The sequence below is a fragment of the Coregonus clupeaformis genome, unplaced genomic scaffold (genome assembly GCF_020615455.1).
Source record: "Coregonus clupeaformis isolate EN_2021a unplaced genomic scaffold, ASM2061545v1 scaf2510, whole genome shotgun sequence".
Taxonomy (NCBI): Eukaryota; Metazoa; Chordata; class Actinopteri; order Salmoniformes; family Salmonidae; genus Coregonus; species Coregonus clupeaformis.
Window position 1 is genome coordinate 11,038 of NW_025535964.1, and position 14,613 is coordinate 25,650.

Consider the following 14,613-nt stretch of genomic DNA (forward strand, 5'->3'; position numbering starts at 1 on the left):
TCTACCCATAGTGTCTAATCTATTATGTAGGAGTGTCACCAGAGGGGGTGGTACTGAAATCTAAACCCCGCCCCAAACAAACTGCTATTGGTAGGGAGAGTAAGCCCACCCTATGAGCCCACCCCATTTTGCAATTCCTAGAAAACAAGGCCACATTCAGTTGCCAAACGCGGTCTATAGTTTGGTCTACATGTCGGAGAGGCATGTTTGTTCTATATTACATATTTCTATCTGAACGTTCCAAAACGTTGTATTGTGCTGAAGTGCCCCACATGTGATTGTGGCTTGTACAAGGCAAAGACACAATGTAAACAATAAACTGATGAAGCCACACTTCTCTTTTCACTTAGCTCAGTGTGATGACGTTGGCCGTTAACCTCATGCACATGAGAAAGGTTTCTTCAAGTCAGGAACAGTTTTATCTCAAATGGATAATTTATTTTCAATAAATATATACATACCACAATGTCCTAAAATCAGACAAAGCGCTAAAAGGCTAAAACAAAGAGTTAATGTTAAAAAAGATAACATTAACCATCATCAGACTCAAACATTCCCCATCTTTAAAGTATTGTGTGAATCTGTAAATGTTTCTTAGCCTAATCTTACCTTGAACTAATTTTACCATCATCTTCACTCAGACGTGCTGTCATCCTCACATCGTCACATACTTACTAACAGCATGAATTGGGATTTGCAGAGGGAGGGGTGTTATTGAGTTGGAAGATTCTGTGGTGGTTGAAGTCCTCAAAGATGAAATTGCATTTAATCAAGTTAATCAGATCCACTAGTTAGTAAGTGTCACCATTTCAAAATAATCCAACAATGGATGGGCCTCTGCTAACTGCTTTCTTTTAATTCAGAAGCCCCTGCTTCCTGTTGCTTCTTTACTTCCCCTGTTGATACCTAGAAACACAGAGGGACAGGGTTGACCTCCGACCTTAACAAACCAAAACAAAGGTTCAAACAGACTATATTCATGTCTCAGAGTGCAAAGACAAGTTGGCAGGCATGCTATCCTTTACATTCAGCGAAGGACTCTGACAGACTTTATCAATTTATCCATATCTCTGTTTTTAAAGTGTAACCAAATAAAATACAAATAGATAAAGAGTAGTTATAGAGTAACAGGTTGTTTTATATGGACTGTAGTCTAGTGATCTCTACAACCTTTAGGACCGGTTAGCTAACTCTGTCAAATGTAGCGGCACGTTCCAAAGCAGTAGACGCCACATACTTATTTAGTGTTGTACCCATAGAGACAGAACAGGATCTACATTTATCTCTGTGGTTATATCACTCAGTTGACAGGAAACAGAAGGCTTGGCATAAAATGTGCCTGGTTTAAACCACAACAAAGAAGGCAAAGCCCCAAGGACAATGTCACTAGCTGTCATAAATGTGTGACCATGCACACTTTGCCCTTCAGAGCAGTACTGTGTGTTTAACTAGCCTGTTGTCAGACAACGACTGACATACAGAACATCCCGTCAACAAATTATTATGATTTTCCCCCCTAATATGGTTTGATTGAATAGAGCCCACAGATATCAAATCAAATCGAATCACAGTGTATGTAAAATTGCAGGCCACATGTTGGTGTGTAGCGCTGTATCTAACTCTGTCTGTTCCACTCACATCCAGATTCTAAAGAGTTGGGTGGCTCCTGACGCTCCAAGAAAACAGTTGCAACAAAACAGAAACCAATTCTTGGGAATGATGACCAGGGACCATCTGGACCAAATAACACCTGTAAAACAGTGGAGAGACAGGTAAAGAGACAGGTAAAGAGACAGGTAACAAGACAGGTAAAGGGACAGGAAAAGGGACAGGTAAAGGGACAGGTAAAGAGACAGGTAAAGGGACAGGTAAAGGGACAGGTAAAGAGACAGGTAAACAGACAGGTAACAAGACAGGTAAAGGGACAGGTAAAGGGACAGGTAAAGGGACAGGTAAAGAGACGGGTAAAGGGACAGGTAAAGAGACAGGTAAAGAGACAGGTAATGAGACAGGTAAAGAGACAGGTAACAAGACAGGTAAAGAGACAGGTAAAGAGACAGGTAAAGGGACAGGTAAAGGGACAGGTAAAGAGACAGGTAAAGAGACAGGTAACGAGACAGGTAAAGAGACAGGTAACGAGACAGGTAAAGAGACAGCTAAAGGGACAGGTAAAGAGACAGGTAAAGGTACAGGTAAAGGGACAGGTAAAGAGACAGGTAAAGAGACAGGTAAATCGAGACAGGTAAAGAGACAGGTAAAGGGACAGGTAAAGTTGGAACATCTGAATGTTGTTTCTGCTTCAGAAATGTATTACTGTTGCATAATGGGGCGGCAGGTAGCTTAGTGGTTAAGAGCGTTGTGCCAGTAACCGAAAGGTCGCTGGTTCTAATCCCTGAGCCGACTAGGTGAAAAATCTGTCGATGTGCCCTTGAGCGAGGCACTTAACCCTAATTGCTCCTGTAAGTCGCTATGGATAAGAGCGTCTGCCAAATGACTAAAATGTAATAAAAATCCAATATTAGCTTTCCCTACTTTTCTCATAATGTTGTGTGTGATTTCCACATGAGTGCGAACACTGGGCTCTGATGCAGTCCAATGCGAGAGACTCAACTCACTTCCCACCACTGATAGATAGGACAATGACATCCTATCTTGTGAACTCAAGGAACTTTTGAGTTCATTAACAAATGTTAAGAAACCACCTAGCCAGCCTACAACTATCACTTCTCTTGTCATGTCCAGGGGTCCTAGGCCTGGCTAACTGACCTGTAACCTGATTGAATGTGTGCATTAGGTGAGGGCTAAGAGTATGTCAGTGTTGTATGTGAGGGTACCCGGCAGGAGACATCTGACCAGGATCAGGGCTAGTCAGTGTTGTATGTGAGGGTACCGGCTAGGAGACATCTGACCAGGATCAGGGTTAGTCAGTGTTGTATGTGAGGGTACCGGCTAGGAGACATCTGACCAGGATCAGGGTTAGTCAGTGTTGTATGTGAGGGTACCGGCTAGGAGACATCTGACCAGGATCAGGGTTAGTCAGTGTTGTATGTGGGGGTACCGGCTAGGAGACATCTGACCAGGATCAGGGTTAGTCAGTGTTGTATGTGAGGGTCCCGGCTAGGAGACATCTGACCAGGATCAGGGTTAGTCAGTGTTGTATGTGAGGGTCCCGGCTAGGAGACATCTGACCAGGATCAGGGCTAGTCAGTGTGGTATATGAGGGTACCGGCTAGGAGACATCTGACCAGGATCAGGGTTAGTCAGTGTGGTATATGAGTGTACCGGCTAGGAGACATCTGACCAGGATCAGGGTTAGTCAGTGTGGTATATGAGTGTACCGGCTAGGAGACATCTGACCAGGATCAGGGTTAGTCAGTGTGGTATATGAGGGTCCCGGCTAGGAGACATCTGACTTGTTGGTTCAAGTGATTGTGACCAAAATATTTATACATAAAGGAAAATACAAAGGCACAGCCCAGCACCTGACCCAGTTGCTGCTGCCACCTAGGAGTGGGTTTGGAAGTGGAAAATGGATTGTATAACTATGCCCTGCTCACTACCTAACTCCAAACCATAACACAAATAAACAGCTAATGACTTCCAGTCGTGGAAAACTTCCTGTAGTTGTTTGTAACTAACCGTATCCAAGGACCAAAACACGATGATCATCTCTAATTCAAAATAGTCTGAGACAGTGTGGTCTCAAACAGGCACGGTCATGTTGTGTAATTTAAGGACAGCGCTATCACACAGGGACATACCGTTACAGTCCGTGTTAACAGTCAGTGGGGCTTTTACAAAGCAGCAATGGAAAACCGATGATGCAGGGGCTGGTGTGAAAGTTCCATGCCATCATGTCTGAATCCATGCCAGTAATTCTATCAGTGAACTGTTCCTCTGAAGGGTCATCAAGCCATACACACACACACACAAACACACACCTCCTGTCCTCTCTGTCCTCATTGCTCCATTACCTGTGGTCATGAGTACTCCAGACTGAGAGAGACTCAGTTTATCAGCTGGTCGGGTCATATCAGCCAGACCCGCAAAAACTAGACCCTGTAGAAAGAGACAGAGAGGGGGAGAGAGAGAGAGAGAGCGAGAGAGAGAGAGAGAGAGAGAGAGAGAGAGAGAGAGATACAGATCACACAACCATGCATATTTGTACTACAACATAGGACCATTATATAATGCCCAGCATATGAGACACTGTTTAAATGTGTAACACATCGTTTGGAGGGTCGGAGAGTGGAACATTAACTGTATGGAATATTAAAGATTAGACAGAGGCAGCATACAGGAGCTTATAAAACGTGACTTAATTCTCTAGAAGCGACCTCCATCTCAATCAGTTCACGTGACAGACAGGAATTTGTAGACGCAGGTCAGGCGTTACTAATTCATTATTATTAACTCCCATTTTCACGCTTACATGCAATTGCTTCTTATGAGTTCCTGTATGCTGCCTCTGTGCGGTCTTAATTTCCTGTGTGGCTCAGTTGGCAGAGCATGGCGCTTGCAATGCCAGGGTTGTGGGTTCGATTCCCATGAGGGACCAGTACAAAACTGTATGCACTCTGGATAAGAGCGTCTGCTCAATGACCAAAATGTTGAACTCTCGAACTAAACAAACTCTGAACCCTCTAAACACTCCAACCTGAACCATTTAAACTGCTTCACTGCAAATATTTTAACACTTACCCATTTACACACTGGTGCCCAGAAAAAAATTGTCTTTGGACCTACAAAGGAAACAAAACGTGATTTAATTATTAAGGTTAATTATTACAAGGTTAGCAATGACAGTTGCGTTGAATACATAACGTTACAGTGGTTTACGTGACATTTAGTTTTGTGCAAAAAGTTGATTGATTCCACAATAAAGGTTTTAAGATGAAGCGACATTGAAAGTGACTGGTTAAATCACTTCCTGGATAATTCCACCTGTTGTCATTCTCGTGCCCTCAGCTTGTCTCTGTCCTCCTTCCACTGGTCACCCTGTACTTTAATGCCTTGCCAATTGAAAACTTGCCAACTTGATAATTTATTGAAGACTGCCAGCATGTAGTGGCATGCACGTCGTTTAGCTACATACCTATTGTCCATTCATAGGCTTCTCTTCTCTTGTCTATTTGATAGCTAGACTGGTTGTTTTATAAACTATAAATTGTTATTAATGTGTAATGCTTTTACATCTCATACTGACTTCCCTCTGCTTTATCATGGTGCCAACCTATTTTGATATTAACAACATCCCATGAACCAGGAATTGAGAACCACTGCTTTGAACAACCCTCTGTCCACACCCTTCAAGGCACATTATCGCCCATCTACAGCTCAGCTCTAGCTCCTAGGGATGGACTGGGACCAGAAATCAGCCCGAGCATTTCTATCACACAGGCCCATTCTTTCCCTTGAGGCTTCCACACTTGCCCATTTTTCACCTTGAGACCCCAGTTATTAGCCAAATAATTATAATTTTGGCAAAACCCACAATTTTGACAGGCACACTAGGCTAAAGATGGACCAGCCCATCTGGCATTTGCCAGAATTTCCCTATGGCCAGTCGGTCTCTGTTATCTCCCCAGGGCTGGAAGAAGGGCCCTGTGTACTAGCTCATCAACATTCAGATAGTCTGCATGTGACAGACAGAGAGGGCAGTCTGCATGTGACAGACAGACTGGGCAGCATCAAGACTGTTTGTCCTCGTTCACCTCAAAGTTATAATCAGCGACACACTCGTCATGTCACATTGAAGCAATTCCAACTCTACTAGAATAAAACTATGTTTGCTCCATTGACGATAACCCCAACACAGAGGTCACTCGTGACCAGGGGTCCATTCACAAACCCCAATACACTGCTACTGTAAGTTTAGAAACACACTTTTTGTTCACTCATTCATGATATATTGAACATCACTCTTCTTTACAAAATAGAAGAGTGGAATACATCCAGAGGTGATGATGATAAATGATCTTATCTCATTTTCAAAATATTGAGAAAGTGTATTCTGAAGATGAGGAGACTTTTAGACATTAAACCATAGACACTGTGAGATACAGAGTCAGCCAGGTAAGTTGGACCTGATGCTGTAATATTGATAATGTCCTTACCTGCAGGATGGTTGTAAATGGGTCTCAGTTTACCGGGTAGTAGAAGCTCTATCTGGTTAAGAATCCTGTGGTATGAAGCTCTAACTCCCACCAAAGCCATGTCTGGAGACTGTTACCAACAGTTTAGTATCAAAGTAGTATGTGATGTACTTTATTGTACCAACGGTACACCCTGTCATTGGGCTACTTGAACAGATCAGACGGAATATATTGTGTGTGTGTGTGGGGGGGGCACTTGAGGGGTTGTACTGAACTGTTAACACCCTGCCCACAACCACTAGTAAGCCCATCCTACTTTTCACTTTCCAAGAAAACACACGTGATTGGAAATGATACAATGTAACAACAGAAGCCAGACACACTGACTCTTGGACACACTTTCAAATGACATGAAACACATTATCAACTGACACAATGGATTTAACAAAGGTAGGAAGGTGCGGTTTCTGTCTGATGAAACTAGAATCTATGGTTATTATTATAATATGTATTATAAGCTTATTATATAAATACTGTGGCACTTTGAGATAGTGTTTCAATGAAAAGCACTTTATAAATCCAATGTATTATTATTATTATTATTATTATTATCTAGTCACTAATTTCTACCATAAGAATTTCACCTTGACCAAAATTAACACATACTTTCACAGGCTAATTCACAGGTCGATCATTTTCTGCTGCCTATTGAAATCACTGGCCACTTTAAGTAATTGAACACTAGTCACTTTAATAATGTTTACATATCTTGCATTACTCATCTCATATGTATATACTGTATTCTATAATATTCTACTGTATCTTATTTCAGGCCGCTATGTCATTGCTTGTCCATATATGTATATTTTCTTAAATTCCATTCCTTACTTAGATTTGTGTGTATTGGGTATATGTTGTGAAATGGTTAGATATTACTTGTTAGATATTACTGCACTGTCAGAGCTAGAAGCACGAGCATTTCGCTACACCCGCAATAACATCTGCTTAACACGTGTATGTGACAAATATAATTTGATTTGATTTGACAAAGGGCTCAAGAAGTAGAGGGGCTCGAAACAGGGAGGGACATGGAGTTTGGAGGTGGGGGGCAAATCTGGGCATGCGCAGTGCTCATGTTCCATGGCTACATACCATCAGCACGAACTTCTTCATGAGAAACTAACGTGAAACTTCTCCGTGTGTTCTACAGATTTGTTCATTCGAGAAAATCTGCCAGCCAGACGACGGTACAAAATTGAGACAATTGTAGCGACTGAACTATAACAGAAGTCCTGAAAGAAATTCATTTGTAGCCTAATTTGTAAGACACCATGACTTAAACTTATTCGGTAGAAATATTTCAGTAATACTTTCACAAAGTGTTTTGTATGTGAGGCGGACAGTGTTTCGACATCATGCCCTGTACCAACAATCTAATTTGGGATATTAGGAAACGCACCATCGGTTCCAACAAAATAAACAACTTTACAAGGAGTAACTACTTAGGTGAGACAAACGTTTACATTAAATATTTAATGTACAAATGTTCTAAATACTACTTTATTGTCATAAAAGTGTACTGTATGTGTCACTGTGTAAGTAACATGTTTTACAACAGTCTACTGCCTTGCACTAGGAATTTATCTAAGACACAGTTATTTTATTGGTATTGTTTGATATAAATTCATACTTTAAACATTTGTGTTGGATAAAATAATAATTTTGTCTCCAAGGGGTCCCAAATGATTAAATTGTGTTAGTTAGAGGGACTACCTTATGGGATACCTAACACTGTTCTTATGGTATCATAATGATTTCCTTCAGGAAGAAAAGAGTTTGTACAAAGACTGAAACTTGAAGCCACTCTTGATGTACATGAGGGCTCTGTAAGTATCAACATGCGTTACAGAAATGATTACCAGTGTAAATGCAGTGTGATAATTGTATGATATCATCCTGTGTTTTCAAACTGTTATTGTTTTTCATGACAGATCAATACAGTATGCTGGAATGACACAGGAGAATACATCTTATCTGGATCAGATGATGACAAATTGGTCATCACGAACCCATACAACCGAAAAGTAAGACTAAAACATTATTATCAAGTACGGTACATACAACACATGCTTCAACCTATTGTTCATATGGACTCAGAAGAGACAGACAGACAGTATATGTGCAATATAAAGTCCCCCATTATGTTTCCACTCTCCAGGTCAAGGCATCCATTACATCATGGCATCGATCCAATATCTTCAGTGCCAAGTTCATGCCCCAAACCAACGACAGAATGATCGTGTCCGCAGCAGCCGACGGCAAGATCTTCCTCACCAACGTAGAGAGGGGTTCCAACCTGGACCCTGTGTTGCAGTATCACTGTCATAACGGTGCTGCCTATGAGGTGAGGGGTGCATCTGTGTTATCGCCATCTGAGTTGAATTCAATAGAGAGTTGATTCATGTATCTGATCTATCACATCTGCATCAAATTGGGGCGGCAGGTAGCTTAGTGGGTAAGAGCGTTGTGCCAGTAACCGAAAGGTCGCTGGTTCCAATCCCCGAGCCGACTAGGTGAAAAATCTGTCAATGTGCCCTTAAGCAAGGCACTTAACCCTAATTGCTCTGGATAAGAGTGTCTGCTAAATGACTAAAATGTAAAATTTACCTCAACGTCACACCTGTTATTGCTGTGGAAGGTAGGGATGGTATGTCGACCATAAATAAGTCATTGGCATTTTGCTGCAGTGAAAGTAATCTATTCTAAAGCCCACAGACCATATATCAGCAGACAGGAATTCCAATTCTATTTGACGTCCCAATCAGAGCAGGTTCTATATCTATTCTAAAACCACTCTATTTCTATTGGTAGATATTGACGGTACCTAGCGACCCTCACTCTTTCCTGTCCTGTGGAGAGGATGGAACAATCAGGTGGTTTGATGTCCGAGTTTCTCCTGGCTGCTGGCAAACTAACTGTAAAAAGGTAGGTACGCATTATGCCAATACAGCTAAACTTTTACAGGCAAATTAACAATTCTTATGTAACTATGATGTTATTACTACCATATTATTGTGTCGTTACATATGTATAAAGGCAGCTTCTTTTTACTAATGACTTTTTCCCACCATTTTTGCCAACAGTTTTACCGACTACTCAAACAACCGTTTATGCTGATGTCAGAGTTCCCTGTATGAAGATATCTTGAACTTCTGTTGTCTTTTTTAATTAGGACATCCTGATTGACTGTCGGCGAGCAGTAACATCCATGGCCATATCCCCTGTGGAATCCTTCTATCTGGCTACTGGCTGCTCTGACAGCTCAGTCCGTATCTATGACAGGAGAATGCTGGGTACCATAGCAACAGGTATGCACAACCTCAACGGCGGCTTCAGGTAGCCTAGTGGTTAGAGCGTTGGGCCAGTAACCGAAAGGTTTCTAGTTTGGATCCCCGAACCGACAAGGTGAAACATCTGTTGATGTGCCCTTGAGCAAGACACTTAACCCTAATAGCTTCAGGGTTGCCATTGATAAATAATGGCAGACTCTGGCTGTGACCCCACTCTCTGAGGGTGTCTCAGGGGGAGTTGAGATATGCAAAAACACATTTTCGATTCACACATGGGTAAACAGGACAAATATAAGCAAGCACCCACCAGATAATAATAATTATTAACTCAAGGCAATCAGATAACTAAAACTGAACTAACAATTCTATCAATATCAATAGTCCTGAAGGAATCCTACTACCACAGTACATATAGTTAATCACTGTTTGATTGTCTTTGGGGTCAGTGGTGAGAATAACATTTTCTCCTGAAGGTCTGTATGGAAAATAATCATTTCCTATATACGTCTCATCCACTCTGCAGGTTTTCAGACAGGAAGCGGAGTGGCAGGGATGTGTGCGATGTTCGTACCGAGGCACCTGGTCAACAAGTCATGTCGCGTGACCTCATTGGCCTACAGTAGGGACGGCAGGGAGGTGCTAGCCAGCTACGCCTCAGACTATCTCTACCTGTTTGACCCTAAAGATGACAAGGGACGCGAGCTGAAGGGACCGTCGCATGATAACAAGGTGAGAACCATCCTTTCACTTACTGTGTATCACAGCACTAAATACTGGATTCAATTTGAATGTAGTTTGTGTTTACACAACGACTGTCCTCTCACACCAATTTCTGGAAGCTTCTACGACATGACATGCAGTGTGTGTGTGAGTTGACAAAGGGGGGTGATGTGTTGTCCCGTCTCTTGGCTATTTTTGGCTCAACAGTCTACTGAATCTGTTCTGGGAAAGGCATCTGAGCTGTGTTCTCACACACACAGCTGCTGAACACATAAGCCAGGGGGCTTCTGGGTAATCAGCAGGGTGAGGCAGCATATTTTGTACAGAACTTGATACATATAACAGAACTTGATACATACAACACCAGGTAACGTCACAGTTCCTGTACAAACACCACAGAACTAGTGTATCCTAAGTGCACTAAGATGAAACCTCCCTGTCCCCCTCCTTCTTGTGTATGAGACCCCTGGAACCGCCTGCCAGAGCCTAAGACAACCTGTCAGTGAGGGCTGGGGAATGTGAGCCCCCAATGGAGGGAAGAGGAGGGTGGGTGGGGGGGTCTCAGCCGTAGTGAAAGGGCGGTTATTTTGGTCAAGCCTGTGCTGTGAGTGATGAAATGTCACTGTGTTTCTCTCCTAGCAAAAGGAGCCTCTGCAGAAGCGTCTGCGTCTGAGAGGAGACTGGTCAGACACTGGACCCCTGTCACGGCCAGAGAGCGAGAGGGAGCGGGCCGGTAAGAGGAGGTCCCCACTCATCTAGACACACAGCTGACAACACGTGTGCTATCCATGACAGAAGTGCACTGTCACTTGGTCCTATTGCATGGATTAACACACATACACACAATACAATTATACATAAGTATGATATTATTAGATTATGTAAACTTTCACATCACTGTCTATGAGTAATATGTCAGATGGATTTTTAACCCTCTCCCTCCTGTGTCCTATAGGAGAGTCCAGGCCTGGTGTGTCTCTGATGCAGAGGATGTCAGACATGTTGTCACGCTGGTTTGAGGACGCCAGCGAGGCCCAGAACAACAGAGGAGTCCGTCCTCAGACACAGACACGACCCAGGGTAGACCCTGCAGCAGCAGCACCTCCAGCTCCACAAGGTAGTGGGCTTCACCAGGAGGCTATGGTGCTAGGGAATCAAGCCCCGTCTCAACCAACATCAACAGCCAGCTTCTCCTCTGACTCCTCCTCATCCATGGAGAGCCTGAGGAGCCGTAGGAGTGGCATGGGGACAGGAAGTCTCCAACCGTCTTCTGGGGAACCAGACCTGAGTCTGACACACAGCAACCAGGGCACCACTAGCAGCACCATCCAACTGGACTTCTCCAGCGGTGGCTCCAGCGACCAGGGGGAACCGCCGCAGATGAGGGGCCCAGAGCAGGTGTCTGACACCAGGCAGACCTCATCCCTCAGCCAGTCGGAGGTGGAGGGCATGGGAGAGGAGTCCACACCACAGCCCCCTGGGGAATGGATGCAAAGGTATGGTACTATGATTGCATTGACTGAGGCATAGCTGGCCTACACAGTTAATCAATGAACTACTAGAGCAATGTCTGGCTATTAAAGTGGATGTGTTGTTCCCTTCCTCCCATAGATTTAATTTGAGAGGATCAGAATTAGGTGAAAGAGTACTCAGGTAATTATTTACCGTTGCAACAACAATTAAGAATGACTTCTTCCTTACTAATAATGGATGTGTGTCAGATCAGTAGTTTAAATAACGTTGATAGATCAGTTTTAACTAGCATGCAATGCTGATGTTGGGCGTTCCCTTGTTGCTCTGTGCATTCAATCAAACCTGCAATACAGTATTACACTTCTCACATGGCTGGAATTTGATTGGATTTAATGACTCTACAGACATGTTGTATATCCTTCCGAAAGGCGCTCTGCTGCTGCACGGATCCAGGAGATTTTCCGGCGGCGGAAAGAGAAGAAAGAGTTGGCGGATTGCGAGACTCGCCGTGTCGGGAAGCCCTCAGTAGAAAAGGTCTACAAGGGCCACCGTAATTCCAGGACTATGGTACAGTACAGTAAAACAGTACTGAGGATTAAGACAAGCGTGAAGTGATGATTTAGTCCACCAGAGGGGGACCTTGAGCAAGGTCACAGATTTTTTAATATGTGGGGATAACGGCTTCAACTTCTTGTCAGCTATATTTAACGTACAATGCTTTAGTTATTGAGAAGTAGCTATGTGGAATACTCATTTGAGCTTTTGTTGTTGTTGTTTATAGACCAATCAGTGTTGTTTCTGGGGGGACCAGTTTGTTCTGAGCGGCTCAGACTGTGGTCATATCTTCATCTGGGACAGAGAGACAGGGGAACACCTAATGCTGCTGGAGGCAGACCAGCACGTTGTCAACTGTCTGCAGCCACACCCCTACGAACCACGTGAGTCCACTACTTCTGACACTCTCACTAAAGATGGTTTAGTGAACACCCAGTCTGGCTCTTGCAACTTTAAAGGCTAGAGGGCCGTGACTTTCCATTTTCCCATTGAAAGTACAGGTAACTGCCCAAATAATGGCAACACTTGAGTAAATGAGGGATACAAAGTATATTGGAAGCAGGTGCTTCCACACAGGTGTGGTTCCTGAGTTAATTGAGCAATTAACATCCCATCATGCTTAGGGTCATGTATAAAAATGCTGGGCAGGCCACTATTTTGTCCACCATGGCTATGCCCCCATAGGATGGCAATGGCCCCATCCACAGGGCACGAGTGGTCACTGAATGGTTTGATGAGCATGAAAACGATGTATGCCATGGCCGTCTCAGTCACCAGATGTCAACCCAACTGAACACTTACGGGAGATTCTGGAGCGGCGCTTGAGACAGCGTTTTCCACCACCGTCAACAAAACGCCAAATGATGGAATTTCTCGTGAAAGAATGGTGTCGCATCCCTCCAATAGAGTTCCAGACACTTGTAGAATCTATGCCGAGGTGCATTGAAGCTGTTCTGGCTCGTGGTGGCCCGACGGCCTATTAAAACGCTTTATGTTGGGGTTTCCTTTATTTTGGGGTTTCCTTTATTTTTTACCTGTATATTCCTTTTTTTCTTGTTCTGTTCATTTCAGTTTTAGCCACATCAGGGATAGATACCAACATCAAGATCTGGTCACCGATGGAGGAATCCCCATCATTCAACAGAGTACTCGCTGAAGAGGTGTGACATTATAAATACATGTATGGAATGTATTTGGAATGGTATCAAATACGGCAAACACGTGGTTTCCAGGTGTTTGATGCTATTCCAGTGGCTCCGTTCCAGCCATTATTATGAGCCGTCCTCCCCCCAGCAGCCTCCACTGACTCATGTGCTTTACAATCAAACACAGATGTGTGGATGGAGGAAAGAAGTGCTCTCATCATAGTGACATTGATGAAGCCATTGGAACCTCTGATCTCCTTCTGATACCTGGTGCTCTGTGTGTCCTGTAGGTCACCTTCCGTAATGAACTGATGCTGGAGGAGACCAGGAACACCATCACTGTACCTGCCTCATTCATGCTGAGGATGCTGGCCCAACTCAACCACTCCATCACAGCAGGTGAGCACTACACACACACACACACATTCTTCCAACCCCATCCCAACCCTACATCCTTAGTGATAACCGGATACAGAATGGCTATGGCTTCTATCCTAAGTGGTTATAACATGTGTTATAACAGCAGTCACTGACTGGTAATATTGCTCATCTCTTTCTTTCCTCTACAGAGTCTGAGGACAATGAGGAAGAAGAGTAGGCCTATCCATGGCTTTCATACTGGACTGTTGAATGTGTGAAGTAGAAACGATACATTATCTCTTTGGAATCACTTTGTGACCATTATAGTGGTAATGTTACCATAGGGATTGGAGTGTTGGACCTCACCTAGTGTAGGTTAGGGGACATTAGAAGAGGTTGTGTTGATTTTTGATGCAGTAGTTTTTATAAATATAGTTTATATTCATATGTAGATCAAGGAATGTTTTATACCTATTTATATATTTAGTGCAGGTGTCCAGCCTCTCCGTCTGGCTATGAGAAGTGTTCTCTAGATGAGATCTCTTTATTCTCCTCTGTACTTTGTGAACCTCAGGCCTTTTTGTGAGAAGTTTTATTACGTCCAGAACACTGTCACATTTCATCTTACCTTGTCTGTGGCTTTTCCCGATACTCTGCAACGACGGCTCCGGTTCTGACTGTTGTCAATGCGCTTGTTTACCAAAGAGAATGCATTTAATTTAAGGATTTATGAATGTTACAAAAATAATAAAAGCGTAAGGTTGCCTCAAACTCTCAAGACTTGAGTTGTTGTTTTAAATACATAATGATATTACAATGCATGCTTGGTGACATAAGGACAAACGTTTGTATTCAGAAACAAGAAACTAATGTTCCACATTTGTTATTAACATTTTATACTACACAACTATTTGT

General features: G+C 43.2%; 2 protein-coding genes across 4 annotated transcripts; one reads left to right on the forward strand and one right to left on the reverse strand.

Annotated features, from left to right (window-relative positions):
* Positions 1-1,527: 1,527 nt before the first annotated feature.
* Positions 1,528-6,303, reverse strand: LOC123488811 (mitochondrial pyruvate carrier 2-like). The gene is made up of 4 exons (XM_045219590.1): positions 6,117-6,303; positions 4,702-4,742; positions 3,975-4,059; positions 1,528-1,750 (listed from the first exon to the last, which is right to left on the reverse strand). Exons 1-4 carry the CDS (start codon positions 6,214-6,216, stop codon positions 1,635-1,637), a joined length of 342 nt encoding a protein of 113 aa, XP_045075525.1. The 5' UTR covers positions 6,217-6,303; the 3' UTR covers positions 1,528-1,634.
* A 154-nt stretch (positions 6,304-6,457) lies between these two features.
* On the forward strand, positions 6,458-14,469 carry LOC121575651 (DDB1- and CUL4-associated factor 6). 3 transcript variants are annotated; one of them, XM_041888875.2, is made up of 16 exons: positions 6,458-6,545; positions 7,306-7,601; positions 7,920-7,981; positions 8,087-8,179; positions 8,314-8,499; positions 8,967-9,080; positions 9,328-9,463; positions 9,969-10,174; positions 10,805-10,898; positions 11,121-11,661; positions 11,777-11,818; positions 12,043-12,205; positions 12,420-12,576; positions 13,265-13,353; positions 13,629-13,737; positions 13,908-14,469. In XM_041888875.2, the coding sequence occupies exons 2-16, from the start codon at positions 7,511-7,513 to the stop codon at positions 13,934-13,936; spliced, it is 2,112 nt and encodes a 703-aa protein (XP_041744809.1). In that variant the 5' UTR covers positions 6,458-6,545; positions 7,306-7,510; the 3' UTR covers positions 13,937-14,469. The 3 variants fall into 3 exon arrangements, with proteins under 3 accessions (XP_041744809.1, XP_041744808.1, XP_041744811.1); XM_041888874.2 differs by lacking the exon at positions 6,458-6,545 and having other exon boundaries at positions 7,179-7,601; XM_041888877.2 differs by lacking the exon at positions 6,458-6,545 and having other exon boundaries at positions 7,179-7,601; positions 12,067-12,205.
* The last annotated feature ends 144 nt before the right edge of the window (positions 14,470-14,613 follow it).

Coding starts and splice junctions, on each gene's coding strand:
- LOC123488811 (XM_045219590.1), bottom strand. CDS start 6,216: ATGGCTTTGGTGGGAGTTAGAGCTTCATACCACAGGATTCTTAACCAG. Junction 4,743..6,116: donor CATTTACAACCATCCTGCAG/GTAAGGACATTA, acceptor TTTCCTTTGTAG/GTCCAAAGACAATTTTTTTC. Junction 4,060..4,701: donor GGGCACCAGTGTGTAAATGG/GTAAGTGTTAAA, acceptor CTCTTTCTACAG/GGTCTAGTTTTTGCGGGTCT.
- LOC121575651 (XM_041888875.2), top strand. CDS start 7,511: ATGCCCTGTACCAACAATCTAATTTGGGATATTAGGAAACGCACCATC. Junction 10,175..10,804: donor GACCGTCGCATGATAACAAG/GTGAGAACCATC, acceptor TTTCTCTCCTAG/CAAAAGGAGCCTCTGCAGAA. Junction 11,819..12,042: donor TTAGGTGAAAGAGTACTCAG/GTAATTATTTAC, acceptor ATGACTCTACAG/ACATGTTGTATATCCTTCCG.